This window comes from Puma concolor, chromosome D2 (genome assembly GCF_028749965.1).
Source record: "Puma concolor isolate L17-30 chromosome D2, mPumCon1.1.hap2, whole genome shotgun sequence".
Classification (NCBI taxonomy): Eukaryota; Metazoa; Chordata; class Mammalia; order Carnivora; family Felidae; genus Puma; species Puma concolor.
The window spans coordinates 32,960,478-32,982,327 of record NC_141677.1 but is presented as its reverse complement, the minus strand read 5'-3'; the positions used below and the strand labels follow the sequence as shown (position 1 = coordinate 32,982,327).

The 21,850-nt window shown below is 58.2% G+C and overlaps 2 protein-coding genes across 3 annotated transcripts in view; both read right to left on the bottom strand.

The window, feature by feature from the left end:
- Positions 1–968, bottom strand: part of SLC29A3 (solute carrier family 29 member 3) — a 43,902-nt gene extending 42,934 nt beyond the window's left edge. The window contains exon 1 of the mRNA XM_086679915.1: positions 830–968. Coding sequence (XP_086536041.1) covers position 830 — 1 coding nt within the window. The 5' untranslated portion in view covers positions 831–968. The remainder of the gene's footprint in view (positions 1–829) is intronic.
- Positions 969–11,020: 10,052 nt separating this feature from the next.
- Positions 11,021–21,850, bottom strand: part of UNC5B (unc-5 netrin receptor B) — an 81,856-nt gene continuing 71,026 nt past the window's right edge. For both annotated transcript variants that reach the window (XM_086679913.1, XM_086679914.1), the window contains 9 exons: positions 21,642–21,836; positions 21,043–21,432; positions 20,306–20,393; positions 19,255–19,423; positions 18,844–19,077; positions 17,304–17,453; positions 16,448–16,612; positions 15,505–15,686; positions 11,021–14,670 (listed from right to left, as the gene is read on the bottom strand). In XM_086679913.1, the coding sequence (XP_086536039.1) occupies positions 14,505–14,670; positions 15,505–15,686; positions 16,448–16,612; positions 17,304–17,453; positions 18,844–19,077; positions 19,255–19,423; positions 20,306–20,393; positions 21,043–21,432; positions 21,642–21,836 (1,739 nt within the window). In that variant the 3' untranslated portion in view covers positions 11,021–14,504. The remainder of the gene's footprint in view (positions 14,671–15,504; positions 15,687–16,447; positions 16,613–17,303; positions 17,454–18,843; positions 19,078–19,254; positions 19,424–20,305; positions 20,394–21,042; positions 21,433–21,641; positions 21,837–21,850) is intronic.

The following is a 21,850-nucleotide window of genomic DNA, read 5'->3' as shown; positions in this document are numbered from 1 at the left end:
CTGCTGGCTTTTGGATTAAAAAGAAAGAAAAAGAAACCGAAGGAAGAGCCGTGGTATCGTCAGCACGGGCGGGCTGTGGCCTGGCGTGTGCCCCTCAGGCATCTGCAGGAGCCGGCCGGGCTTGGCCCTGCTCCCTTCCTGGGGGATGTGGGGGTAGGGGCAGCGCCCGCACCAAGAAGCAGAAGTGGGTGGTGCCTGGGGCCGCTGCAGGCCACCATCTGGAACTGGCTGCCGGTTCCGACCCGGTTTCTGACTGTGGCTAAGTCAATCTCCCCTTCGGGCCTCGATCTCCCCGCCTGTGAAACGGGGACAGGGGAGCTGGTGCTAACCTATGGGAAAACATTGCTGGGGAACACAGGGCGCCGCCCAGAGGCCGTGGCAGAATGGGCTTTGGGGCTGTGGACACCTCCAGCCTCAGACTCCCCAGTTGGAACTGAGCGTCAGCCACCTTCTGGATACTTTGGGCTCATGTGTCCATACCCGGGCCCCCCAGGTGGTGAGGTCCGGTCTCAGGAAATCCACGAGGAGGAGAAAGAGGAGGGCAGAGAATGGGGCGCGGCGAGAGAAAGAGGATAGCGACCCGGAAAGGGGGAAATTGAGGGCGAGGGGAGCAAGAAGGAAGAGAAGGGATGATGGGGTGGGAGACAGCGACAGGCGCCCAAGAGGAGGGGCCGGGGCTGGGACGGAGGCCCTGAGGTCTCTCCCGTGGAGCAGTCCCCGGGAGGGCTCGTGCGGGGAGGCCGCCGAAGCGCGAGCCCCAGGGGACCGCCGGGAGCCTGAAGAGCTGGGCGGGTGCCAGGCCCGCGCCCGACCTCCGGCCCGCACTTACTGTCGCCGCCGCGCCGCCGCCGCCGCTGCCTCCCCGGCCGCCGCGGCCACTGCGACTAGGGGCTCGGCGGGGCCGCAGGCCGAGCTCCGCCTCCCGGCCCCGCCCCGGCCCGCTGACGCCGGCGCTTCCCGGTTTGCAAACCCTCTTCTCCCTTTGTCCTGGGCCGGCCCCCGCGCGCCGGCGCCGGGCTGCGGCTACGCGCCCATTGCACGGGCGGACAAAGCGAGGCGCCGGCCGCCCGGTGCACCGCCCGTGCTGGCCCTGGAGCTCGCGGGGGCCCTGCGCGCTCCTTCCCCGCCCCACCCCCCCCCCCCCCCGCAGGAGCCGGACCCGGGGACCCGATCGTCTCCAAAGCCTGCACCCCGGGACCCAGAAGAGCTCCACCTTGCCCCCAGACTCCCGCAGAGGGCGCCCCCTCTAACTGCAGCGCCTCACTCCTCCCTGATCCCTCTGCTGGCCCAGCCACCCAGCTTTTGCGCATGGTGTCCGGCCTTCTGTATGCCAGGCCAGCGCCATGGCGCTTTGCCTTGTCACCGCCTTCCGGAGACTCCTTGTCTGGCTGAGGCAGAGGGGTGGCTGGGCTGGAGGGCACACGGTCCTCAGGATCGTCTGCCAGGCCCTCCCACCAGCCCCCAGACATTTGTGTCTGAGTGACAGGCCGAGGGGGCCACCTTTACCAGACGTACCCTCTCTCTCTGCCATGCCCCTTATGTCCACTGTGTCCTGACCCCTCACATGCCTGAGGGTCAAGGAGAGCTGGGCATATGGGAAACCAAGATGCAGCCGCGGTTCTAAAGCCCCTGCGGGCCTGTGATGGATGCCCCCCAAGGCACAGGGTGGGCTCAGTGCTAGGTGCCCTTGGGGCAAGGTGAGACTCAGAACACCGTGCTTCCTTCATTCAATAGGCCTACTGCGTGCCAGGCCCTGCAATGAGGACCTGTGATATCGTGATATAAGAAAAGAAAGCCACAGGTCCCAGATGGCCATTTAGACTGAGTTCCCAAACCGCAGCTTAATCCCCAAACTCAGCGCAGTTTCAATCTCCCCTCCAGAAAGGTGGCCTTAACTGGTCAGTCAGGAAATACTTCTTTCCGTCGGCCCCAATGAATCTGTCACCTAGGGTCCTCCCCATTCCCCTCCCTCAAAGAAAGATAAGGCAATCCGCATAATAAGGCTCTTGCTTTTCCCCCGGCAAACAACCTTCTCTGAAACAATCTTTATTTATTTACTTTGTTTTGCTAATAACGTTCTCACCCCCACCCTCCGTCTATAAAAACCTTCCATTATGTACAACTTTCCTGAGTGCCTCTCTCCTTGCTAGATGGATTGCTTCCCGGCCCCATGGATCATTTAATAAAGCCAATTAGATTCTCAAATTTACTTGGTTGAATTTTGTTATTTAACATAGGTCTGTCCCAGTTCCCGACGTGAGAGCTTCTGAAATTCTTGGAATTTCCTGGGCAATACGGGTGAGAGGAGCGGTTTTTGTTTATAACAAGCCCCTTTCAGTCACACCAGGGTTTATGCTAATCCAGTGACTCCTACTGGGCCCCAAGATAGCTTCGGGATGGGGGCTGGTTGTGCCGAGGGAAGCAAGTGTGAAATTAAGAGGTTGGGACTTTGAACACCACGCCCCACCTCTGCAGAGAAGAGGGGCTGGAGATTGACTTAACCACAATGGCCGATGAGATGAGTTAATTAATCATGCCGGTATGCCTCCATAGAAACCCCTAAGTGACAGAGTTCGGAGAGCTTCTGGGTTGGCAAACACATCTACTTGCTGGAAGGGTTGTGCACCCTAACTCCATGGGGACAGAAGCTCCTTTGTTTGGGACCTTGGACCCTGTTCATCTGCATCCTTTACGATAAGCCAGTGATGGTGTTTCTTGAGTTCTGTAAGCCATTCTAGCAAATTCCGGAAACTGAAGGGATGGGTGTCATAGGAACCCCTGACTTTGTAGCCAACAGCCAAGTCAGACAGAAGTTTGGGTGCCCTGGGCACCCCATGCTTGCGACTGGTGTCTCAAGTGGGGACAGTCTTCCGGGACTGATGCCAGCTCCCGGTAGTTCGCGTCAGAACTGAACTGAATTGCAGGACACCCCACGGTGTCTGGAGAGTTGGAGAATCGGTTTGTTGGTGGGGAACCGCCCCCCCGCCCCCGCCCCCCCACATTTGGTGTCAGAAGTATCGAGGGCGAGAATCCTGCCGAGGCCCAAAGCTACAAAGGGCTCGGTTCTCCTGTTGGAGGAGCTCCCACCCTCCGCAGGGGAGACAGGCCAGTGAGCGCAGAGGACACTGGGAGCCCTGCAGGGACATGCCTGGTGCAGCGGGGTCAGCGGTGGGTCGGTGTGGGAATGTATGGAATTTTCCTTTTTTGGTACAACCCCCCTAGGGTTCTCTAAGGAGCCTGTTTGGGTGGTCACCGTGGGCCCTTTTACCTTGCCCAAGCCTGTTGCCTAAAAAATAGCCTCTACAAAGGGTTTCTCAGAAGAGGGGATCTTGGAACTGAATCTATAGGACGCCTGTGGCCCATTGAGGAGAGCAGCGAGGACCTTCCAGAAGGAGCAGAAGGCTGAACAAAGGCAGAAGGCAGAGCAGCAACATGTCCACGGAGGGAGGGCTGTGGGGCTGTGAGAGAGGCTGGGCCCTGGCTGGGATGGTCACAAAAGCCAGAATGGACATTTGCACATCGCCCTGCAGGCCACAGCCTTCCATAAGGGTTTGCAGACGAGGAGAACGGGTCCCGGGGGGGTTAGAGAGGTGACCATGGTGATCAAAGTCAGGGCAATGGACTGGAGGCTGGGGCCACTTGGCTTCAATATCCGACAGATTTGTCCAGCCTAAGAAATCAGATCCACATTTGGGAAGTTTTAATTTAGCATCTTATCCCTTCTAGGCCTTGAACCGTCCTGGCTCCCAGCCCCGCCTCCGCCACCCAAGTCTATACAGTTGGTAACACCCTGCCCTGGACACCTGGACCCTACCTGCAATCTGGAGATGGGGTGGGCAGGAGGAGGGAGGTGCAGGGGGCTCCAGGACACTCTTTTGGGGGATTTGGGGGCCCCTGTGTGGTCGCTGGGAGGAAGGCAGAAGACCTGTCTTGAATCTACATTTGCTCAAGCAAGCTGGCTCTTCCGTGGAGCTGATGCGATGTCCAGATCGGGGAGAGCAGCCAGATTTCCCCAAGAGGCTCCTACCTATATACCATCCTGCACAGCTGAGACAATGGCCACTGTCCACAGGGAAATGACAAGAACCTAAAGGCTGAAGACTGTTCCTGGATGCTGTCCCTGATGGGGAGGGGGCACAGTCGGGAGGTCCCTCTTGTTGTACTTGGCCTCCCAGGGCTGGGCGGATGTTTTTTCGAGAGACCCAGAACTTGACTCAGAGCAACGCCACAGAGGAGGTGTTCAGTAAGCAGTACCGAATGCCTGGCAAGGAAGGCGAGACTTCACAGAGCTCTGCTCTGGCTGCCCCCGTCCCCCGCCCCCCACCCTGTCCCGCGGGGACCACCGGCTCGAGTCCAATGTACAGCTCCATGAGGGAGGTACTCTGATTAGCCTCATTTTGCATATGAGGACCCTGGGGTACGGAGAGGTTAGTATCTCGCTCAGAGTCGCACAGCTAAGTGGCAGAGCCCAGATTCAGATTGGCACCTTACTGAAAGCCAAGTCAGGGGCATCGTCAGAGGGGTGGGTCACACAAGCTCTTACCCAAAGCCCGCTGACCTGTCTGCAGGTTCTTCCCGCAGATTCACACAGCCAGCGCTTAGGAGGTCGGCCAAGTGTGTGCTAAGGCTTCCAGGCATGGGGTTGGCAGGCCATCTTGTGATCACGCCCCGTCACTGCAGTGCGTGCGGGCTGGCTCAGTGAGGCTGCACGTCCTGCCTTTCGGGGGTTTTTGCTGGGCCCGCCAGCGGGGCACGTGGATCCTGGGAGACAGGGACTCATCCATAACTGCCGAGCCTTAATTCTCTGCTCTCGCGTCACCAGTTCAACCCCTCCACTCTACCTCCCCTTCTGCGTCCAACGGCTCCCTTTGGGGGCGATTGCTGGAGATTCCTGGAGATGCCAGCCCTTGACCCCCTCCGTCTCCCCTCCATGCCTCGGGCATCTTTCCCTCCACCCCGAGTCGGCTTGGAGCCCCTGGTCCATAATTGCAATAGAGTCTCAGCAATGCCCGGCACTCCCACGCCCGTCCTCTCCTGGTGGTACCGATGGCCAACCCGGGATGCAGCCACCTACATCTGAGCGGATGAGCCTTGCTGGAGAAAGTGCGCAGCAGGCAAGGGTTCCACTCCGAGGTCGTGCTTACCAACCTGCGATGGGCCTCCGGGATGCCAGCGGTCCCGTGGCACATCTCAGCTCCTGCTCTCCGTCAGAACTGTTGCCACCTTCCTCCTTCGCTGGCTTCAGACCCCTGAACGCACCCCGCCCCGAGATGGCCTTGCCTCCCGCCTCCCACCCGATGAAGAACACAGAAGTCGCCAGGGAGGCACATCCTCATTTCTCCACACCAAATGTGCCCCATCGGCTTCTGTTTTCCTCTCTCCAGTTACCACAGGGCCGTTGCTGTCCTCCGTCCTAGGGAGGGGATGGGATCCGGAGCCAGGAGAGCGTCAGACCAAGCCCTGTGCTCAGCACCTCCCAGTTGCCAGCGGCTCTATGCCTCCCCGACCCTGTGAGGTTGGCCCATCGTAACGCCCCCGCAGGAGTCGAAGGAAGGGGGACAGGCCACCAGGAGCCGGAGGGAGAGCAAAAGAGCATGTGGAGGCCGACCCACGTCACGTGAGGACCTGGCAGTGTTTGGATGGAGGGAGAATGGCTTCAGGGTGGAGCGTGAGAGCTGTGTCCAAATCTTTGAGAAGCTGGCAGGGAGTGTAACACTTAGACGTCCTCCTAGTGATGGTAAAACTAGCTGAGGGTAAAATTAGCCCCTACAGGGGCGCCTGGGTGGCTCAGTCGGTCGAGCGTCCGACTTCGGCTCAGGTCATGATCTCACGGTCCGTGAGTTCGAGCCCCGCGTCGGGCTCTGTGCTGACAGCTCGGAGCCTGGAGCCTGCTTCCGATTCTGTCTCCCTCTCTCTGCACCTCCCCCACTTTCTCTCTCTCTCTCTCAAAAACTAACATTAAAAAATGTTTTTGTTAATTAGCCCTTACAGTGAAAATAAGTAAGCACCCAATCAATAACATTTATCACTATTCTTTTAGTAAGTAGTGTGTTCAGCATCTCTGGAAGTCGTCAAGTGGAGTCTGGACAAGCCTGTGTCTGGGCTATTGTGGAGGGAATTCTGGCATCAGGTGAAATGGAAGTAGACGGTGGCCAAGGACAACCCCCCCCCCTCCACCGCCCCCGACCTCCACTCTTCTAAAAGTCAGTGAAGGGGAGCCTGGGTGGCGCAGTCGGTTAAGCATCTGACTTCAGCCAGGTCACGATCTCGCGGTCCGTGAGTTCGAGCCCCGTGTCAGGCTCTGGGCTGATGGCTCGGAGCCTGGAGCCTGGAGCCTGGAGCCTGTTTCCGATTCTGTGTCTCCCTCTCTCTCTGCCCCTCCCCCGTTCATGCTCTGTCTCTCTCTGTCCCAAAAATAAAAAAAAAATAAAAAAAAAAAACATTAAAAAAATAAAAGTCAGTGAAACTGATTCCAGTGAACCTTTGCAGTTCATAGCGACAGCCTCTGCCCACTGTAACCCCCTTGGGTAATCACAGTATTTACTGATCTGAGTACTGGGCATCTATCTGTCCCTGGGGACCTGGTGGTAGGGGAATTGCTGGGGCCCCGGGGCCTGGCAGCTAAGCCCTGTCTCGGTTTTCATCAGGCGGTGGGGAAGCCCTTGGGAAGAGGACCAGCCACGGCCACCATCCCGTGAAGGGATGCGGAGGGGCACCGAGGCAGGCGCCACTGTCCCTCTGACGCAATCCCCGCCAAGAGGCACGCAGGCAAAGGCCTCTTGGCAGTCTGCACAGAGGGCCGGGGGCTCCGGACCGTCCCAGCCAGCAAAGCCCTGAACCAGAGCAGTTCTGAGCCTGACCCTCCCCTGCTTCATCACCTTTCTACAGCCCACTGGTGCCCAGCAGATCCTAGACTGGGGGGGTCTTATTTGGAACCACAACTTAGAGCCAGTGGTGAGGGCCTTCCTCTCCACTGGGCTGTATGGTCTCCACTTAGCTACAGTCTCCACGTCTCCCTATCGCTCCCTAGCACGCTGAGGCCACATGTGAGAGGCCGTTTGATGGAGATCCATGCTCCCAACAAAAGGAGGAAGCAAGCGAGCTAAGACGGCCTTGTGTCTCAAGAACCGGCCAAGGGGGCAAAAGTATTAATATGGCTGCTTCTCTATTCATGTCATGCGCAGCCTGGATCCTGGAGGCATTTGTTTTTGAGCCAGGCTTCTAGACCAAGCCCTCGACTCCAATGTTGAGGAACAGATCTGCGTGAACCTGGAGTGGGTGGCCCCTGGCAGCTGGGTCAGGATGGCCCCTCTGACCTTCCCAGATCCCAACCTGATCCTTCAGTCTCTCCGCTACGAGCTTTCTCACCTCCATACCTCTGATCACACGGTCCCTGCTACCTGATGGTTCCTTGCACCCAGCCCTCCACCCCTATCCCCCCACCAGCCTAGACACCACCACAAGGCAGGCAGCCGGAATGACCCCATCCCTGCTTCGTGTTCGTGCCGCGTTGGAACCACTCCCAGCTGGCTGCTTCCCGGTCCTTGTGTACTATGGAAACTCACTTTTTATTCTGCGGTGAGCTGCTAGAGGGCCAAGTCTAGGCATGACTTAACGCCCGGTATCCCCTGTGCTGTGCCCATCTATGGATTAGATCCATAGACATTGACTGAATTTCCAGGAATCCCGGACCCTCTCTTGGGGAAGCTCCCCAGGCTGAGGAGCTGTGATGGGTAGATTCAAGCTACCTGCAGTGAGGCCGGGGCTGGGTCGGGCCCTCATGGCTGCTGGAGGAGCACAGACTCACGGGTGCCCCCTCCCGGGGATTACCCCCATCTCCTGGGTCGGGGTCTCTGAGAGGTCACCACCTCACACTCCCCCCACCCCACCCCCCACACACCCAGATCGGGCCCTGAGACTATTTCAGCACCTGCGGCTGACAGCGGCCTTGACATCTGGCCCATTACCTGCTGAAGGGGCATCCGTATCTTCTCTTAGCAAGACATTTCATAAAAGAAAGTTGCTGCAGACTTTTGCCTAAAAGCATCTCCCCTAAAATACATAACTGAGAAACTATGGCTCAGGGAAACCAACCCCAGTGTTCTAAAATATCACTGTTCCAGAAAGCCTTTCTTGACTCCCAGGCTGAGTCAGCAGCCTCTCTGGGCTTCCGTGGCCCCCTTGTCCACCGGTTTCTCTGTCTCTCCATTAGGCCACAGGCTCTGAGGGCAGTGTGTGAGGCCTGGCCCTCGTGCCCAGGACTGACCGACAGACACGGTGTGCTGGATGACCGTGGAACCCCAGTCCCTGCCCCGACAGTTTGTGTTTGGAAAAGTTAGGACTGGGGAAGCTCCAAATCTCCGGTGCCTCCTGTCCCTAGAATGCTGAATCCAGGACAGGGATTGTGAGAGAAACAGACTTCTGTTGAAGACAGTCACTCAGTTCTCCAGGGCCAAGTGCTAAGAAGCCTGGGCTCTTGGTGTGAGATGCCTGTGCCCAGCTCAGAGTGCCGGGTTTCACGGCAGCTTCTCCCGTGGAGTGGTCTGGAGGGAGGCAGGTGCCCCTGGGCCGAGGCTGCGAAGGGAACAGCATGGAGAACAGGCAGCCGCAGCCACCAGAGGCCTACGCAGGCGCGCCAAAGGCTTTAGTTAAACAGGAGGCTGGAGATCCGAGATGGATGGGTTGAGCCTTAGCAACCAGAACGAGACCGAGACCGTCTTGATGACAGCAAGGGAGGGAAAAGTTAGGGACCTCCATGGGGACGTCATTAAGGGGGCCTGTTATCCTGTGGGAAACACAGTGTCAGCAAAACGAATTTCCAAGCAGTTATTGGAAAAATAAAACTATTTCATGTTTATACCTCAAGGGGTTGAGACTCTTGGCTCAGATCCATTATATTTAAATATTTACGTGCAGACGTGTGTGTTTGTATTTGCATAGATCTTCCTGAGAGGATATATAAAAAATAAACCAATTATCTCTCGGGGTTGGCGGTGGCGGGTGGGGGGGGTGGGGGGGTGGGGGGGTGGGTACTGGGGACAAGGAGGGAGCGGGGGGGAGGAGGTGATACCTGAGTGAGAGGCATCTGCTTCTTACCTATTCTTTTGTTCCTTAAAAAATGTTTTTAGCCATAAACATGTGTCACCTCTTGAAACGGGCAGGGGTTTTGGCCAGTTTGCTAAATGGAACTAGTTGAGGTCTCCCTATGCACGATCTCAAGCCCTAGGCTGGGGTTGGACTTGTTTTCTCATGGCGCCTCGTGGAGGAGGGGGGCAGCTGGTGGCCAGCTTCGTCACCTCACAGCCCTGCTCTAGGACACCTCATGGGGCAGCCAGTCGGTTACAGGGTCAGAACCAGCCCATCTTCTGCCGGCTTCTGGTTTTTCCTCATGCACCCCCGGGACTGTGACAGAGGAGGGACCACGGGTGGGGTTGTCCCAGCCCGCCTGGAACCAGGACACCCAAATTACGGAACTACACCAGCCAGAAGGAACTCACAGACCAGCGGGTCTAAGGCCCACATTTCATGGGTAAGGAAACTGAGGCCTCGGGAGGGACGGGGACCCACACAGCATCAGAACTAGAACCCAGGTCCCTGCTCCCCAGGCCAGAACTCTTGTCACCCGACAAGAGGCAGGTGGCAAGGAGAGGCCCTCCCACTTAGGTAGTGGGCAGAGGGGGAGTGGTTTAAATGGGTACCCCTGACTCCTAAGGGACCCCAGACAATCTGCCCGCTGGTGGGGGCTACTTGCATGAAATAACTGTCCCTCACCTGACTCTGCCCACCTCCTCCCTGCGCCGCTGCCTCACCTCAGGCGATACCCCCCTTCCTACACACCCGCCCCAGACGATGCGGATGTTCCTGGGTCCCCAGGGAATGACGACGATCTGAGTGGCGGGGGTGTGTGCCTTGACTGTCCTGCCGGCCCCACTAGGCCATGAGCTCCGAAGGGACTTGCCCACAGGTGCTCCCTACCCCTGGGGGGACGGCAAAATGACACCTGCCACAGGTTCCTGAGAGTCAGAGCTGGCAGGGCCTGTGCGTACCATATACGTATACTTCGGGGCGTGGAAAGGTTAAAAAGGCCAGATACACCGGGGACGCACTACATGAACATGAAGAGACCGGCTTGTTCTCATAGGACTTCTCAGAGTCCCTCTTGCGCTGATGAACACTATGTTTCTACTCTGAGACCAGAGGGTACTCTCACCCCCACACTTCAGAGATCACAGAATCCCCCGCGAAGCAGGCACTGCAAGCTGGAAAATGCTGGGACTAGACTCAACGCACACAGGGAGGCCTGAGGACCAACTCACAGGGCCCCTGCCGGTCATTCAGCACCTTCCTGCAAAGTGGGGGGAAAAAACGCCCCTTCGAAATACTTCCACCTATGGGAAAATTAACAACACCAAGAGGTTGATTTTATTAGAACAAGACCCTCTACTGCCACCTGCTGGAAACATCCCGCAATAAACGCAAGTGTACCCTCTGTGGGAATGGCCCCATCCCCGCCTTTAGGCATGGTACTCTTGTTCAGTGTGTAACCTGCCCAGCCACGCATAGCAGCCCTGGGTCCAAAGTCACGCGATCGCAGCCCACCCATCAATCCCTTTCTACGTGCATGATTATGTTCCAGGTGAGTACTCTAAACTGACCTCTCTGCCTCAGACGGGTATCTCCACCAATCACCTAGCCCACAGCAGGCTCAACGGACTGACCCCTGAACACGCTCCTTGGGTGCTTATGCATGGAGAGTGCTGACTGGGGAGCAGGGATTGGCATCCAGCACGGGCTCTAACTTGCTGTGCGACCCCGGAGAAATCCTTAACCTCTCTCTGGGCCAGTTTTCCCTTCTGCAAAATGAAGCAGTTGATGTTGATCGTTTCCAGGAGCTCAGAGAGCTCTGACAGCGACCGCCCCATCCCAAACCCGTGGAATTGTGAGGAAAGCAGGAAGGTCGTTCCAACTGCTGATAGAAAGACAGTCAAGAAGACAACAGAAGACAACCAGGGTTTTTTGTTTTTTTTTTAATTAGACTAGGAAATATAATTTATTTTGTAAAAATTAATTTTGTTACAATAGGAATGCTAAACGTTATTTACAGATCGAAGTTTACAGACTGAACAGTGGTGGGATTGGGCCATCCCTGCAGCCCTACATCCCTGGGACACATAACGCATGTCCACAGCCCAGGCAGGGGGTCCAGCCCTTTGCCCCCAGGAGATCTGCTCCCTGCAGCCGAACTCCTGGTCACCTTCCCTCAGAGGGCCTACTAAGGGACCTAGCTCAGCTGCCTGGTTGCTGGGGAAAGGACCAGAGGGTCCTGGATCGTCCAGGAGATGGGGTCCCCCACACCCTCAGGAGGACCCCTGGCCCGGAGCTCTGGAGCCCGGGTCACTGCGAGAGAAAGCAGAGGGAGAGGCACGTAGAAGATACACCAACTGACCCTGTGGACTCGGAGAGGGCACATGCTCGCACCCGGGTGGGGACACGTTCCCGGAGGGGTACCCTGATGTGCCTGCAGATAAAAGCACACGCGCGCGGGGCACGCACACACGCAAGCACACACCCCGGAGATGAGAGACGTAAACGCCCACGGGAGGGCCCTGCAAGCCTGCGGTGGCCCCTGATCTGCCACTCTTGGCGGTACACAGGCCACGTGGGGCTGCCTCTCAGGCCTGACTCAGAGGAGAAATCTTGATCCTACCCTAAGGCGGGCAGCGTAGGGACGCAGCCACAGCAGCCTCAGCAGAGGTTTGATTGATGGAGGCAGCAAACCCTTTCTCGGCGTTTCTTATAAAGCTGGACAATTTGAACCCTCCCAGGAGGCCCCAGCCAATCGGTTCTGTGCTCCAGGCCCTGGTGCACAATTTCTGGAAATCAGATGAGAAATGGCACGTGTGCGGCTGGCTTGGCCTCATCCACCAAGAGCTCCCGTCGTGGCTGCTGAGCGAGCGGGGCAGGGAGGAGGGGCCCGGCAGAACACGGCCTGGTTCCCTCCCACGAGAAACCCAGAATGACCGTGTGTGTCAGCACCCAAGGGCAGTCAGACAGCAGCCGCAGGTGTAAATAGGAAGTGAGGCCCAGAGAAGGCAGTCCTATGCCCAAGGTCACACAGCAGTTTACTGGCACAGCTGGAGCTGGGGTGCTGGTCTTTGGACTCCAGGCTGCCTGTGAGCAGAGACTGATGGGAAGGGTCCGGGTAAAGCCTCTCATGGCACTGGTCAGGCTGCTCTCTCCGGGCCATGCTGTCACCCCTGCCTGCACAGCTCAGGCCAGGACTCATCAGGGATGCTGAGCCCACAGCGGATGGGCACCTTTGGCAGGGAAGCCTCGAGGCCTGCGAGGCAACACCACACAGGCCCTGGGGCAGAGAGCCGTTGTTGCCAAGCCCTGAGTGCAGGCCCGGCTCCTTCAGCAGCGCTGATAGGAGAGATCCTCTCTCAAACCGAGCAAGCCTCTGTCCGTGGCCAACCTACCCCCCCCTCCCCGGGTCACCGGCAGGGGGCGAGAACCCCCATGAGCCTGAGTCCATGGTAGGGAAGGGTAGGCTGAGGTTGCCGGCTAGGACTGGAGCCCCCAAACCTGTTCTCCTCCCTAGAGACCAGACTTTCAAGGGCCAGGATGCGCCCAGGCTGGTCATGGACCAGCTAGGGCGAGCCCTGGGGTCAGTGCCCAGAACTTCTTGCTTTGCCCCGGGTGCCAGGGAGAGGCCTGCGAGGAGGCCTCTGTGCCAGCCGTCCTGGTCCCGGCCATGATCAGCCAGCCCAAAAGGGATCCTGCTGGGCCCTTGGAGCATCCCGGAGCAGGCTGGTGAGGAGGTACCAGCCCCCTCCACTCTGGCAGTCCCGCCTGTTCAGACCTCCCAGACTGCAGTGGGAGGGTGAGAACAGGGCTAAGGGAGCTGCCGGTGGAGGTCAGAGCTGGGAAAACAGCCCTCCCCAGGTCCTCCTTCACTGGGGCGTGCACGTAGAGCACAGCCAGCCCGCCCACCTCCCAGCCTCCCGGCCCGCAGGGCTGACTGCTCACACATTCCGTAAAGCCACGCTGAGGCCCAGAAGCTCAGGCTTCTGCCGTCAGAGGCCCGCTTATCCAGCCCTCCTGCTTTATAGACGGAGAAACTGAGGCTGGGGGAGACCAGTTCCCGGATTCCTGGGCATTAGCGGAATGTCAATTTGCGCCAGCCCACCTGGTGTGGGGGCTGCTAGGTAGGGGGGTGACCTGGCTGCTCCCACCCTGGGGTGAAGGAGGGAAGTGCCCATGGGAGACTCTCCCCGCCCACTTCTTTCTCTGCTAGAGCCCCACTTCTGGGCCCCACCCCCTTTTCCAGGAGCCACCAGACCGGGGCACTGGAAACATTGTCCCTGGCTCACAGCTGGCCTGGTCTGCCCAGTTCCCATCCCTGGGCTTCTTAATCTGGATTCTCCAGGAGCCCAGGGAGCCTGTGGGGCATCTGCCTGGGGATGCGGGAGGGAGGACCCCAGCCCACTCCAGATCTCAGGGCTCCTTGCCTTTAAAGATTCAGCATCTGCTCAGAATTTTAGAGGGAAACATGGTACCATGGCTAAAACCCCGTTTGACCCTGTACACCTGGGGAAACTGAGGCCTTGTAGGAATTTAGCCTAAGACAGAACCATTAGCAGCAAGGTGTTCCCTGTTCTCTCTCTCCCTGATAATCTCTCTCTCTCTCTCTCTCTCTCTCTCTCTCTCTCTCACACACACACACACACCCCCACACACGCACACACGCTCACTCCTGGCCAGAACCATGAGCAAGCCCACACTCATCCACACTCAAGAAAAGAGTTTTCTATTTTTTTGTGTTGTTTTTCATTTTCTTTTTTTTTTTTTTTTCTTAAAAAGGACTCATCCAAATATCTGGATAATAAATCATTTGCGTTTCCTAAGAAACTGGGTTTTTCTTTTCCCTTGTGGTTTTGGTGTTTCTCTTTTTTCTTCTTTGAGCCTGACTAGGGGTCTGAAGCTTTCTTTCTTCCTTTCCTTTTCCTTTTTGCTTTGGACGACAGAAAGCAGTTCGTCTGAATTGTACTTGACTCTTCAAAGAGGAAAACGGTGTGAAAGGAGAAGAGGACTTAGGCGGGAGGGAGAAACCAGTAACGGAGGAAGAAACCGAAGAACGCATCTAAGACAAATGTCACCCAGAGCTCCTGGGGCGGAGGTGGCTGGTGGGGGTGGGAGGAGGGAGGGAGGGCCACCTCCTGGCTCCCCTCGCTGCCTCCAGAGGCCTCGTCTCGGTTCCTCCACGGAGATCCAAGGGCAGGGGGGACAGCAAGGGGTGGAGAAGGAACACTGGGGCTTCCTGACAACAGAGTACATGGATTTTCTAAGGCTGGTCGTGGTCTGGGAATGGGGCAAGGGGAGGAGGAGGAGGGGGCGCCTCTGGCTGTGAGCTGGGGGGCAGCAGGGGCCGCACTGCCTCACATGAGGCTGCCTCCTCTGTGCCCGCCTCCTGCCAGCCCTCCCAGTCCACGGTCCGGGGCGGCTCAGCAGTCCCCGTCAGTGGCCATGGCCACCAGCATCTCACTCTTGCCCATCTCCTCCAAGGCACTCGCCAGGCTGTTGAGGTCCCCGTCATCCTGCTGCAGAGCTTCCCAGAGGTCCAGGATTACACCCGTGGGGCTCGCTTTGGTGGCAAAGTAGTTCAGGTACCTGGCGGAGGGAAGGAGAGGGTCACTGGGCTCCCCCAACACTCAGCACCTCCCGGGGGCTTGGAAGTGGACAGAGCACCAGGAAGTGGGAAGGCTCTGAGGTCCCCCGACCCTGGGTCGGAACCCTAGCCCCTCTGCTTGGGGGCTGTGTGGCCCTGGGAAAGCCACTGCTCCTTTCTGAGCCTTGGTTTCCTCATCCCTAAGATGGAAACTGTCTTGCTCATCATCATCCATCATCATTGTTATTATTACCCGTTGAAAGACACTGGCCCCAGGAGAGACTGTCCAAACCTAGCATTCCAATCTTTCCTCCTCCCGCATCTGTTCCCTGCTTGGTTTTGCCCCACACACTACCCCGAGAGCAGGAACAGAGCCTTAGACTCTCTGTAAAGCCCATCCATTTCTAGTCAGGTGTCTTCTACGTGGCATCTGCTCAATGCAGGTTTATTAAATGGTTTCTCAGTAAGTATAATGTAATTCTAATAATTACTATTGCCATTATATTTATGCAGCATTTTAGATTCTCCAGAAGGGCTTCGACACCAAAATACACCGTCACTCAGCAAACATTTCCAGAACACCTGTTCCGTCCTGGGCCCGGGGGTGCAGATGGTGATGACCCCTGGTGTCCTGGCCTCACCTGATCCTCACGGGCCAGCACGCTCAGTATGGCACTCCCCAAAAACGGGCTTCTCAGACTGAGCACACCCAAGCCTCAGCTCCTGATCTACCGCAAATGGAAGGATCTGAGCCTGGACTGTCGGGCTGCCTGCCCCACCTGCCCCTTGGGGGACAAAGGGAGGTTGGGGTGGGGCCGGCCTGGCCCAACACCCACCGGTCCATGGAGAGCTTCTGCGCCAATAGCCGCCAGTCATTGCCCCGCGAGTTGGGGGCATCCAGGCTGTTGCATATCTTCTGGCGGATGGACAGTGGAATCTTGAAGGCGTAGGGTCCCAGCTGGGTGGTGACCGTGCTGCCAGGGGCAGAGCAGAAGGCGTCCAGGGAGCCAGCAGGTGTCTAGAAGGGCAGGGGGCAAGGTGAGAGGGGCAGGGGGCTCCCCCATGCACAGCACTAGCATCCGCCCCTCCGACCTTCCTGCACGGGGACTGTGAGCTTGTGGAGGTTCCTCCCCACGCTCTGGGCAGGTCAGCTGCTCAAAAACCTCCTCCCCCAGAAGGTCGGCTTCCAAGGGCCAGGGCTGCGTGCCCAACGGTCCTTGCGGTGGACCAGGCGAATGCACTGTCCCAGGCTGATGCGGGTGCAGGCTCGTGATTCCAAAGCCATAAGGAGCCTCAGCCACAGTCTACTCCACATGGACGCACGTTTACACACGTGGGAATGAAGTCCAGAACGGGGAAGTGACTTGCCCATGGTCACGTGCCAAGTTCGGTAGAGAGCTGGGTCTAGGCCTCTGATCGGCGCTTTTTACATTGCCCAAGAAACTTCTCGCGCTGCTGGCCTGGGTGGCCTGGGTTTTGTAAACCTCAATGTGGATGTATAGTGGAGGAGAGCCATAGGCTTGGGCTAAGCACTGACCTGACACAAGGTCAATGGTCTCTTCCTCCCTAAGACCTACCTTCTGACTTAGTCATCTCATCTGTTGCCTGGTACCGGCCAAGCACAGGACCAGCCACTCAATAAGTGTGCAGAAAGTGACGGAGTCCCAGCTCAGACCTGGGAGCTGACGGGGACATATCTACGGAAGGCAGCATCCCCATGCACGCGGGTCTGAACGCTGCCTCCCCCGGCCCCACGGGGTGTCTGTCCTCCCGCCTCACCTCTGCCAGCGTGGTGTGCAGCTGGCAGATCTGGCCCTCTCCTTCCACCTGCCGCACACAGATCTTGCAGGAGAGCTCTGTGGAGGCCAGGCTGTGCCTCTCCAGGGTGAAGGTGCAGTGCAGGGCCTTCTGGTTGCCACTCCAAATGTGATAGAAGGGGATCTCCTGGGGGAGGGGCGTCAGGGTCAAGGTGAGGCCAGCCTGCCCTGCCCTGCCCTACCCTCAGGGAATGGAGGCAGAGGCCGGTCAGGGGGCCAACCTCAGGGAGCCATGGGACCCCCCCCCCCACACACCAGGGGGCAGGGCAGGCCTCTCCGTCCAGAGAGGAAGAGGAAGAAGAGCTGGTCAGGGGCCCTTCAGCCGAGAAAGGGAGCGTCTGGGGAAGGCGGCACAAGTCTGGATGCGTGCGCGCATGTGTGTATGTGTATGCACACACGCGCATGTACGTCTGGGGCTGGAGGCCCTGCAGAGTCCATGGGGTTGCTCAGGTGGGTGTAGGCACAGGGGAGTGACCATCCGAGACGACTCCGGATGGTCGGCCAGGCATGAGCACTCTTAGAGATGGCAAGGCCTCTTTGAAGATGATGTCTGTAGACATCTGTGTGTGGGAGTGTGACGGGGTGGGGGGGGGGAACGTGGCTGTCGGTGGCATCGAACGTGACGACGTGCCTAGGGACGACTAGGGGCATGGAGAGTGGGGTGGGAGGGAGACAGAGACTCGGGGAGGCAGGGGCAAGGCTAGAGGAAGGAGACATGAAGGCCAAGGCCCCGGGGCGGGGAACCGATCTTCCGCGGGCAGACCGAATGTTCCCCTTGCCCCGGCGTCATTCGCCACCTCCTGTGGCCCAGCCCTCACCTGGTACTTGGCCAGCAGCTTGCTTCTCCAGTGGGCATGGGGGATGTCGTGCAGAGACAGGCGCAGATTGTGGTAACTGTCTTTAAACAGCAGGGGTTTTGGCTCTTCCACTAGGTAGCCACCCAGGGTCCGCTCCAGTTCCAGCACCTCCTGTGGGCAGGAGGCAACGGGAAGGGGGAGCCCGTCATACTTGGCCAGTTGGGGTCTTTCCTGCTGCAAGCTCGGGGTGTGGGGACACAGGCGGGCAGTAGGAGCCAGGCTGTAAGACTGAGGGCAGGCCACCATCTGAGCACAGGGCTGGGCATTTGGTAAGTGCTCGGAGAAGACACACCGTGTGAATAGACGAGGGAATGGACAGATAATGGGACAGATGGATAGATAACTGGATTTATAGATGACTGGACAGGTAGGTGGATGAATGGATGGATAAATAGTTGGGTAGATAGATACAGACAGACGATGGATGTGTAGATGGATATGCAAACGGATATACAAACAGAAGGACAGACGGAAGGAAAGACGAAGGGATGGTTGGCTTTGGCTGCACAGACAGATGGACTGCTGAGTGAATGAGTATACAGATAGATGGGCAGCAAGCTGGATGGATGGATGGATGGATGGATGGATGGACGGACGGACAGACGGGGACTGAATAAATAAGTGATGCCATCAAGCTCAAATGTGGTGGCTTTCCTCCTGCCGTCCCCCCCATTCTCTGATCAAAGCTGGACACTGGCCAGCGCCCCAGTACTCAGAGATCCAGGCCGCGAGAGCCTCTCCTCGCAACCCCCGATCCCTTGTGGGCCTTCTGCAGTTTCAGGCCAGCCTGGCCCAGCAGAAGACACTCACTCTCCCATGAGGACTTTTCACCCATGTTGCATCAGTCCTCGACTTGGAGCTGGGGACAAGTCATGTGAGAGTGGGAGACAGGAGCTAGAGGGGACCCTAGACCTGGGTCAAGGGAGGTCTGGAGCTACAGGAAAGGCCCCGGAGGCTTCGCAGAGAGGTGGGCGGCAGGAGAAGGTCAACACAAGGCCAAGGGGCTATGCTCTTCCAGTGTCAGGATGAGCTCGAGGTCTTAGAAACAGCCCCTGCGTGCTTCGGTCACATGGGACAACACACCCGCCTTTGCGTCCGCGGCCGCGCCCACTGGGATGGCCTTCACCCTTCTCTTCCGGGCACCCTTCCTTGGCTTTTGGAGCACAGGTCTAAGGTTAATGTGCCGTGAAGCCTTCTCAGATCCTCTCCCTCCCAGGCTGGTGCTCGCCTAGCCCTCCATCAGCGAGGTCCCCTGTCATTTCCCCTGCCTCTAGCCTGCAGTTTGGTGAGGGCAAAACTGTATCTCGCGGGTCTGATGCCATTTCAATGTTTGAGCAATGAGTGATTAATGAGGTTGATGGCGGTAGAGGGGTGCCTGGAAAGTACCACGATTCTGGGAGGCGGGGGCACTGGAAGGTACCGCACAGCCGGTCAGCTGGGGGGAGGGGGTGATACAGCCACCGTGTGCCAGGGCTGTGTGCTACCGACGGCCTGGCCTTACCTTCAGTGCTACGGGCGTGTCCTCTAGGCAGTAGACCCTGAGGCTATACTCCAGGGAGGTGCAGAGGGCAGGGGCGAAGATGGCCAGCTGGAGACGCTTGACTGCCGAGCGGGAATAGGACTCACCCGTGAACACGTAGGTGCCCAGCTGGTCCAACAGGATGTGGCAGGACCTGGCCTCCAGCTGGCAGTAGCAGGGCGTGTTCAGGGTTTCCTCGTCCAGGGTCACCACCTCCTACACGGGGAGGCAAAGAGGTCACAGTCAACGCCATGGAGAGATCCACCCGGGTTGGGCTGGGAGAAGAGGGGCTTTCTTTCAGCTTCTGAGGCCTCCCAGGGCAGGTTCAGATAGTAGATCTGCCCCGCTTTCCCTGCCCCCCCCCCCCCCCCCCCGCCAGCCTTGGCTCCTCACCTCCCAGTGGCCCTGGTGGGCCTGGGTCTTGAGCTGGAAGATCCAGTCGCCGGCACGGACTTCAGCACAGTGGGGTACCGTGAGGATGACGGGGCGGCACAGCAGGAGGCCCGTGGGCCCACAGGTCACCGAGGGGCTCAATACCGTCTGGGTCCCTTCTGAAAGCGGGCTGGGGACAGGGCAGAGGGCAGGGGGGAGGCAGTGAGGGCAGGCCTGAAGCTCAGCAAGGGACCGGTGTGGGACTGCCACTTCTACCCCGGCTCTTGGGTGACAGAGGCAGGTCTCCACCCCTGGGCCCCCGGAGGTGAGGGGTTAAGGAGAGGCAGAAAGACAGCCTAGGCCTTGAGAGTGTGTTCAGATTTCTGCTATTCCACTGCAGCGTTCTCAGCTATGTCTTTGCTTGTATTTTCAAAGGTTCTGCACGCTTGGGATGCTTTTGGTTAAGCGTTGCTAAACTGCCCTCTGGGAAGCTGGTACCAGCCCGTGCTCCCTCCTGCGTGTCATGGGAGGGCCGAGGTCCCACACTCTTGTCAATATGGAGGTCAGGCCGTTTGAAAAAAATCTTTGCAAATTCGAGAAACAAAAAACTCCTAGTGTCTCATGGCTGTTTGAATTTCTATTTCTCGGACTACAAAGTAGGCTGGCCATTTTTTCATAATCTATTGGCCACTGTGTGTGTGTGTGTGTGTGTGTGTGTGTGTGTATATGTGCTTGCATCAGAGAGTATGTGTGAATCACTTGTTCGTATCCTTTGCCCATTCTTGTAGTGAAATATTTACTTTTTTTATTGGTCTCTAAAGCCTCTTTACATAGTAAGGATAAGCATCTTGTCGTATTGTAGCTACTTTGTCAATCGCCTTTCAGTTTTATGATTCGCTGTGTCGGCGCTGCACATTTTAAATGTGGACGTAATAAGATCTGTCAATGCTTTGCTTGGAGGGCTACTTTAGGATCTGGCTCAGATGGTGATATTTGAACCCAAGGTGGCCAGGCAGCAGGGAGAGGAAGAGAAGGGGGGCAGCCCATGCCAGACTGAGGTCTGTCCACTCACAGGGTGTTTTCTGCCTTGTTGATAAGGAGGTACATCTCGTAGAACTTGCCCTGGGGGATGGCTCCATTGGGTACCAGCAGGCTGACCCCTAGGGGCAGAAGGAGGTCAGCAGGGAGGGGCTGGAGGGAATCTAGGAGCCTAGAACGGGGCGGGGGGGGGGGTGGTGGTTGGTTGGCTCCTAGCTTGGGGCAGGGGGAGAAAGGCATCTCCTGAACTCCAGGTGGTCACCAGCAAGGTTGGGGGACAGAAGCTCGGGGACTAGGTACAAGGGGGAGCCCAGGCCACTGACCGCTGTGGTTGTATCCGCTAACACAGGGGCCTCTCGCACTGCGGTGGGGTATAGAGATGGGGCAAAGTGCCAAAGTTCAAAGGCCCCAGGGCCAGCTCCAGCCCCAGATCAGTGTGACACTGGGAAACTATCAGCTGATGGCTCTACCTTCTCAGTAGTGCTCTGTAGGCCTGTTGGATTACAAAGACATATTCCCTCCCACTTAACAGATAAGGTTTAGAGAGGGGCTGGTCCAAGGTTCCCCTGCTTTCATGAGACAGAAACGCCTGGACCCCAAGTCTTCTATGTTATAGTCCCTTCTTTCCCCTGGACCGCATGTTCCCCATTTGTGAAATGGGATCAGGGAAGCCCTATCTTCTGCTGGGGGGAGAGGGGGGAGGGGCTGGGGATGCCCAGAGGGGACATGCAGAGGCCGGGCTGACAGGCGAGCGGGGCAGGAGGAGCCCACCTGTGCCCGGGATGCTGAGCCTCCCACCCAGGCAGCCAAAAGTGCCGCTGACGCTGCTCCCCGGGTCTCGGGGCAGGCCCAGGAGCTGCTGGGAGCCGAGGCTGGCACTGCGCAGGTGCAGTAAGTGGGCATCCCGGGTGTAGTCGCCGGAATACGTGCCGGGCGGCAGGACCCCCAGCAGGTCAGCCGCATCTGGCAGGCCTGGCCCCGAGCCGGTGGTGCTGGAGTTGTAGACCTTGATCTTGAGACTGGGCAGGGGGTCCAGCAGGGGCGAGTTGGTCATGGGGATCTTGTCGGCGGAGTCCTGCAGGGCATACACGGGCCCGCGGTAGATGCCGGCACTGGCCGTGAGGTCCGGAGGCACGGATGGGTGCAGGAGCTGTGGATTGTCTGCAGGGGTTGGGGCTACAGTCAGACCCAGCTGTGCCTCGCTGGCCCGGTCCCATCCTCTGCTCCCGCCAGGGGCCCTTCTGTTGCAAAATCCCACCCAAAAGTCCAGTGGGGGAGGCCCCACTCCAGTCTGGCCGGTGTGGCTGGCTGCCGTGCCCCTCTGGGTACCCTGCCTGCATCTGCCACCCCGGGTACTCCCAGGTCCTTACTGGGCCTCGCAGTCTTGAAGTTGACGGGGTGGAAGCCGCCAGTGAGGGCAGCCGACGAGTCGGTGATGTCCGTGTCAAAGTCCCGGCAGTTGCGGCGGTAAACCACCACCCCCACCACCATGACGACGCCCACGACGACGAAGATGGACACCACGAGGCCCGCGTACAGCGCCACGTCCCCCGAGGTCTCCAGCACTGCGGGGACAGAA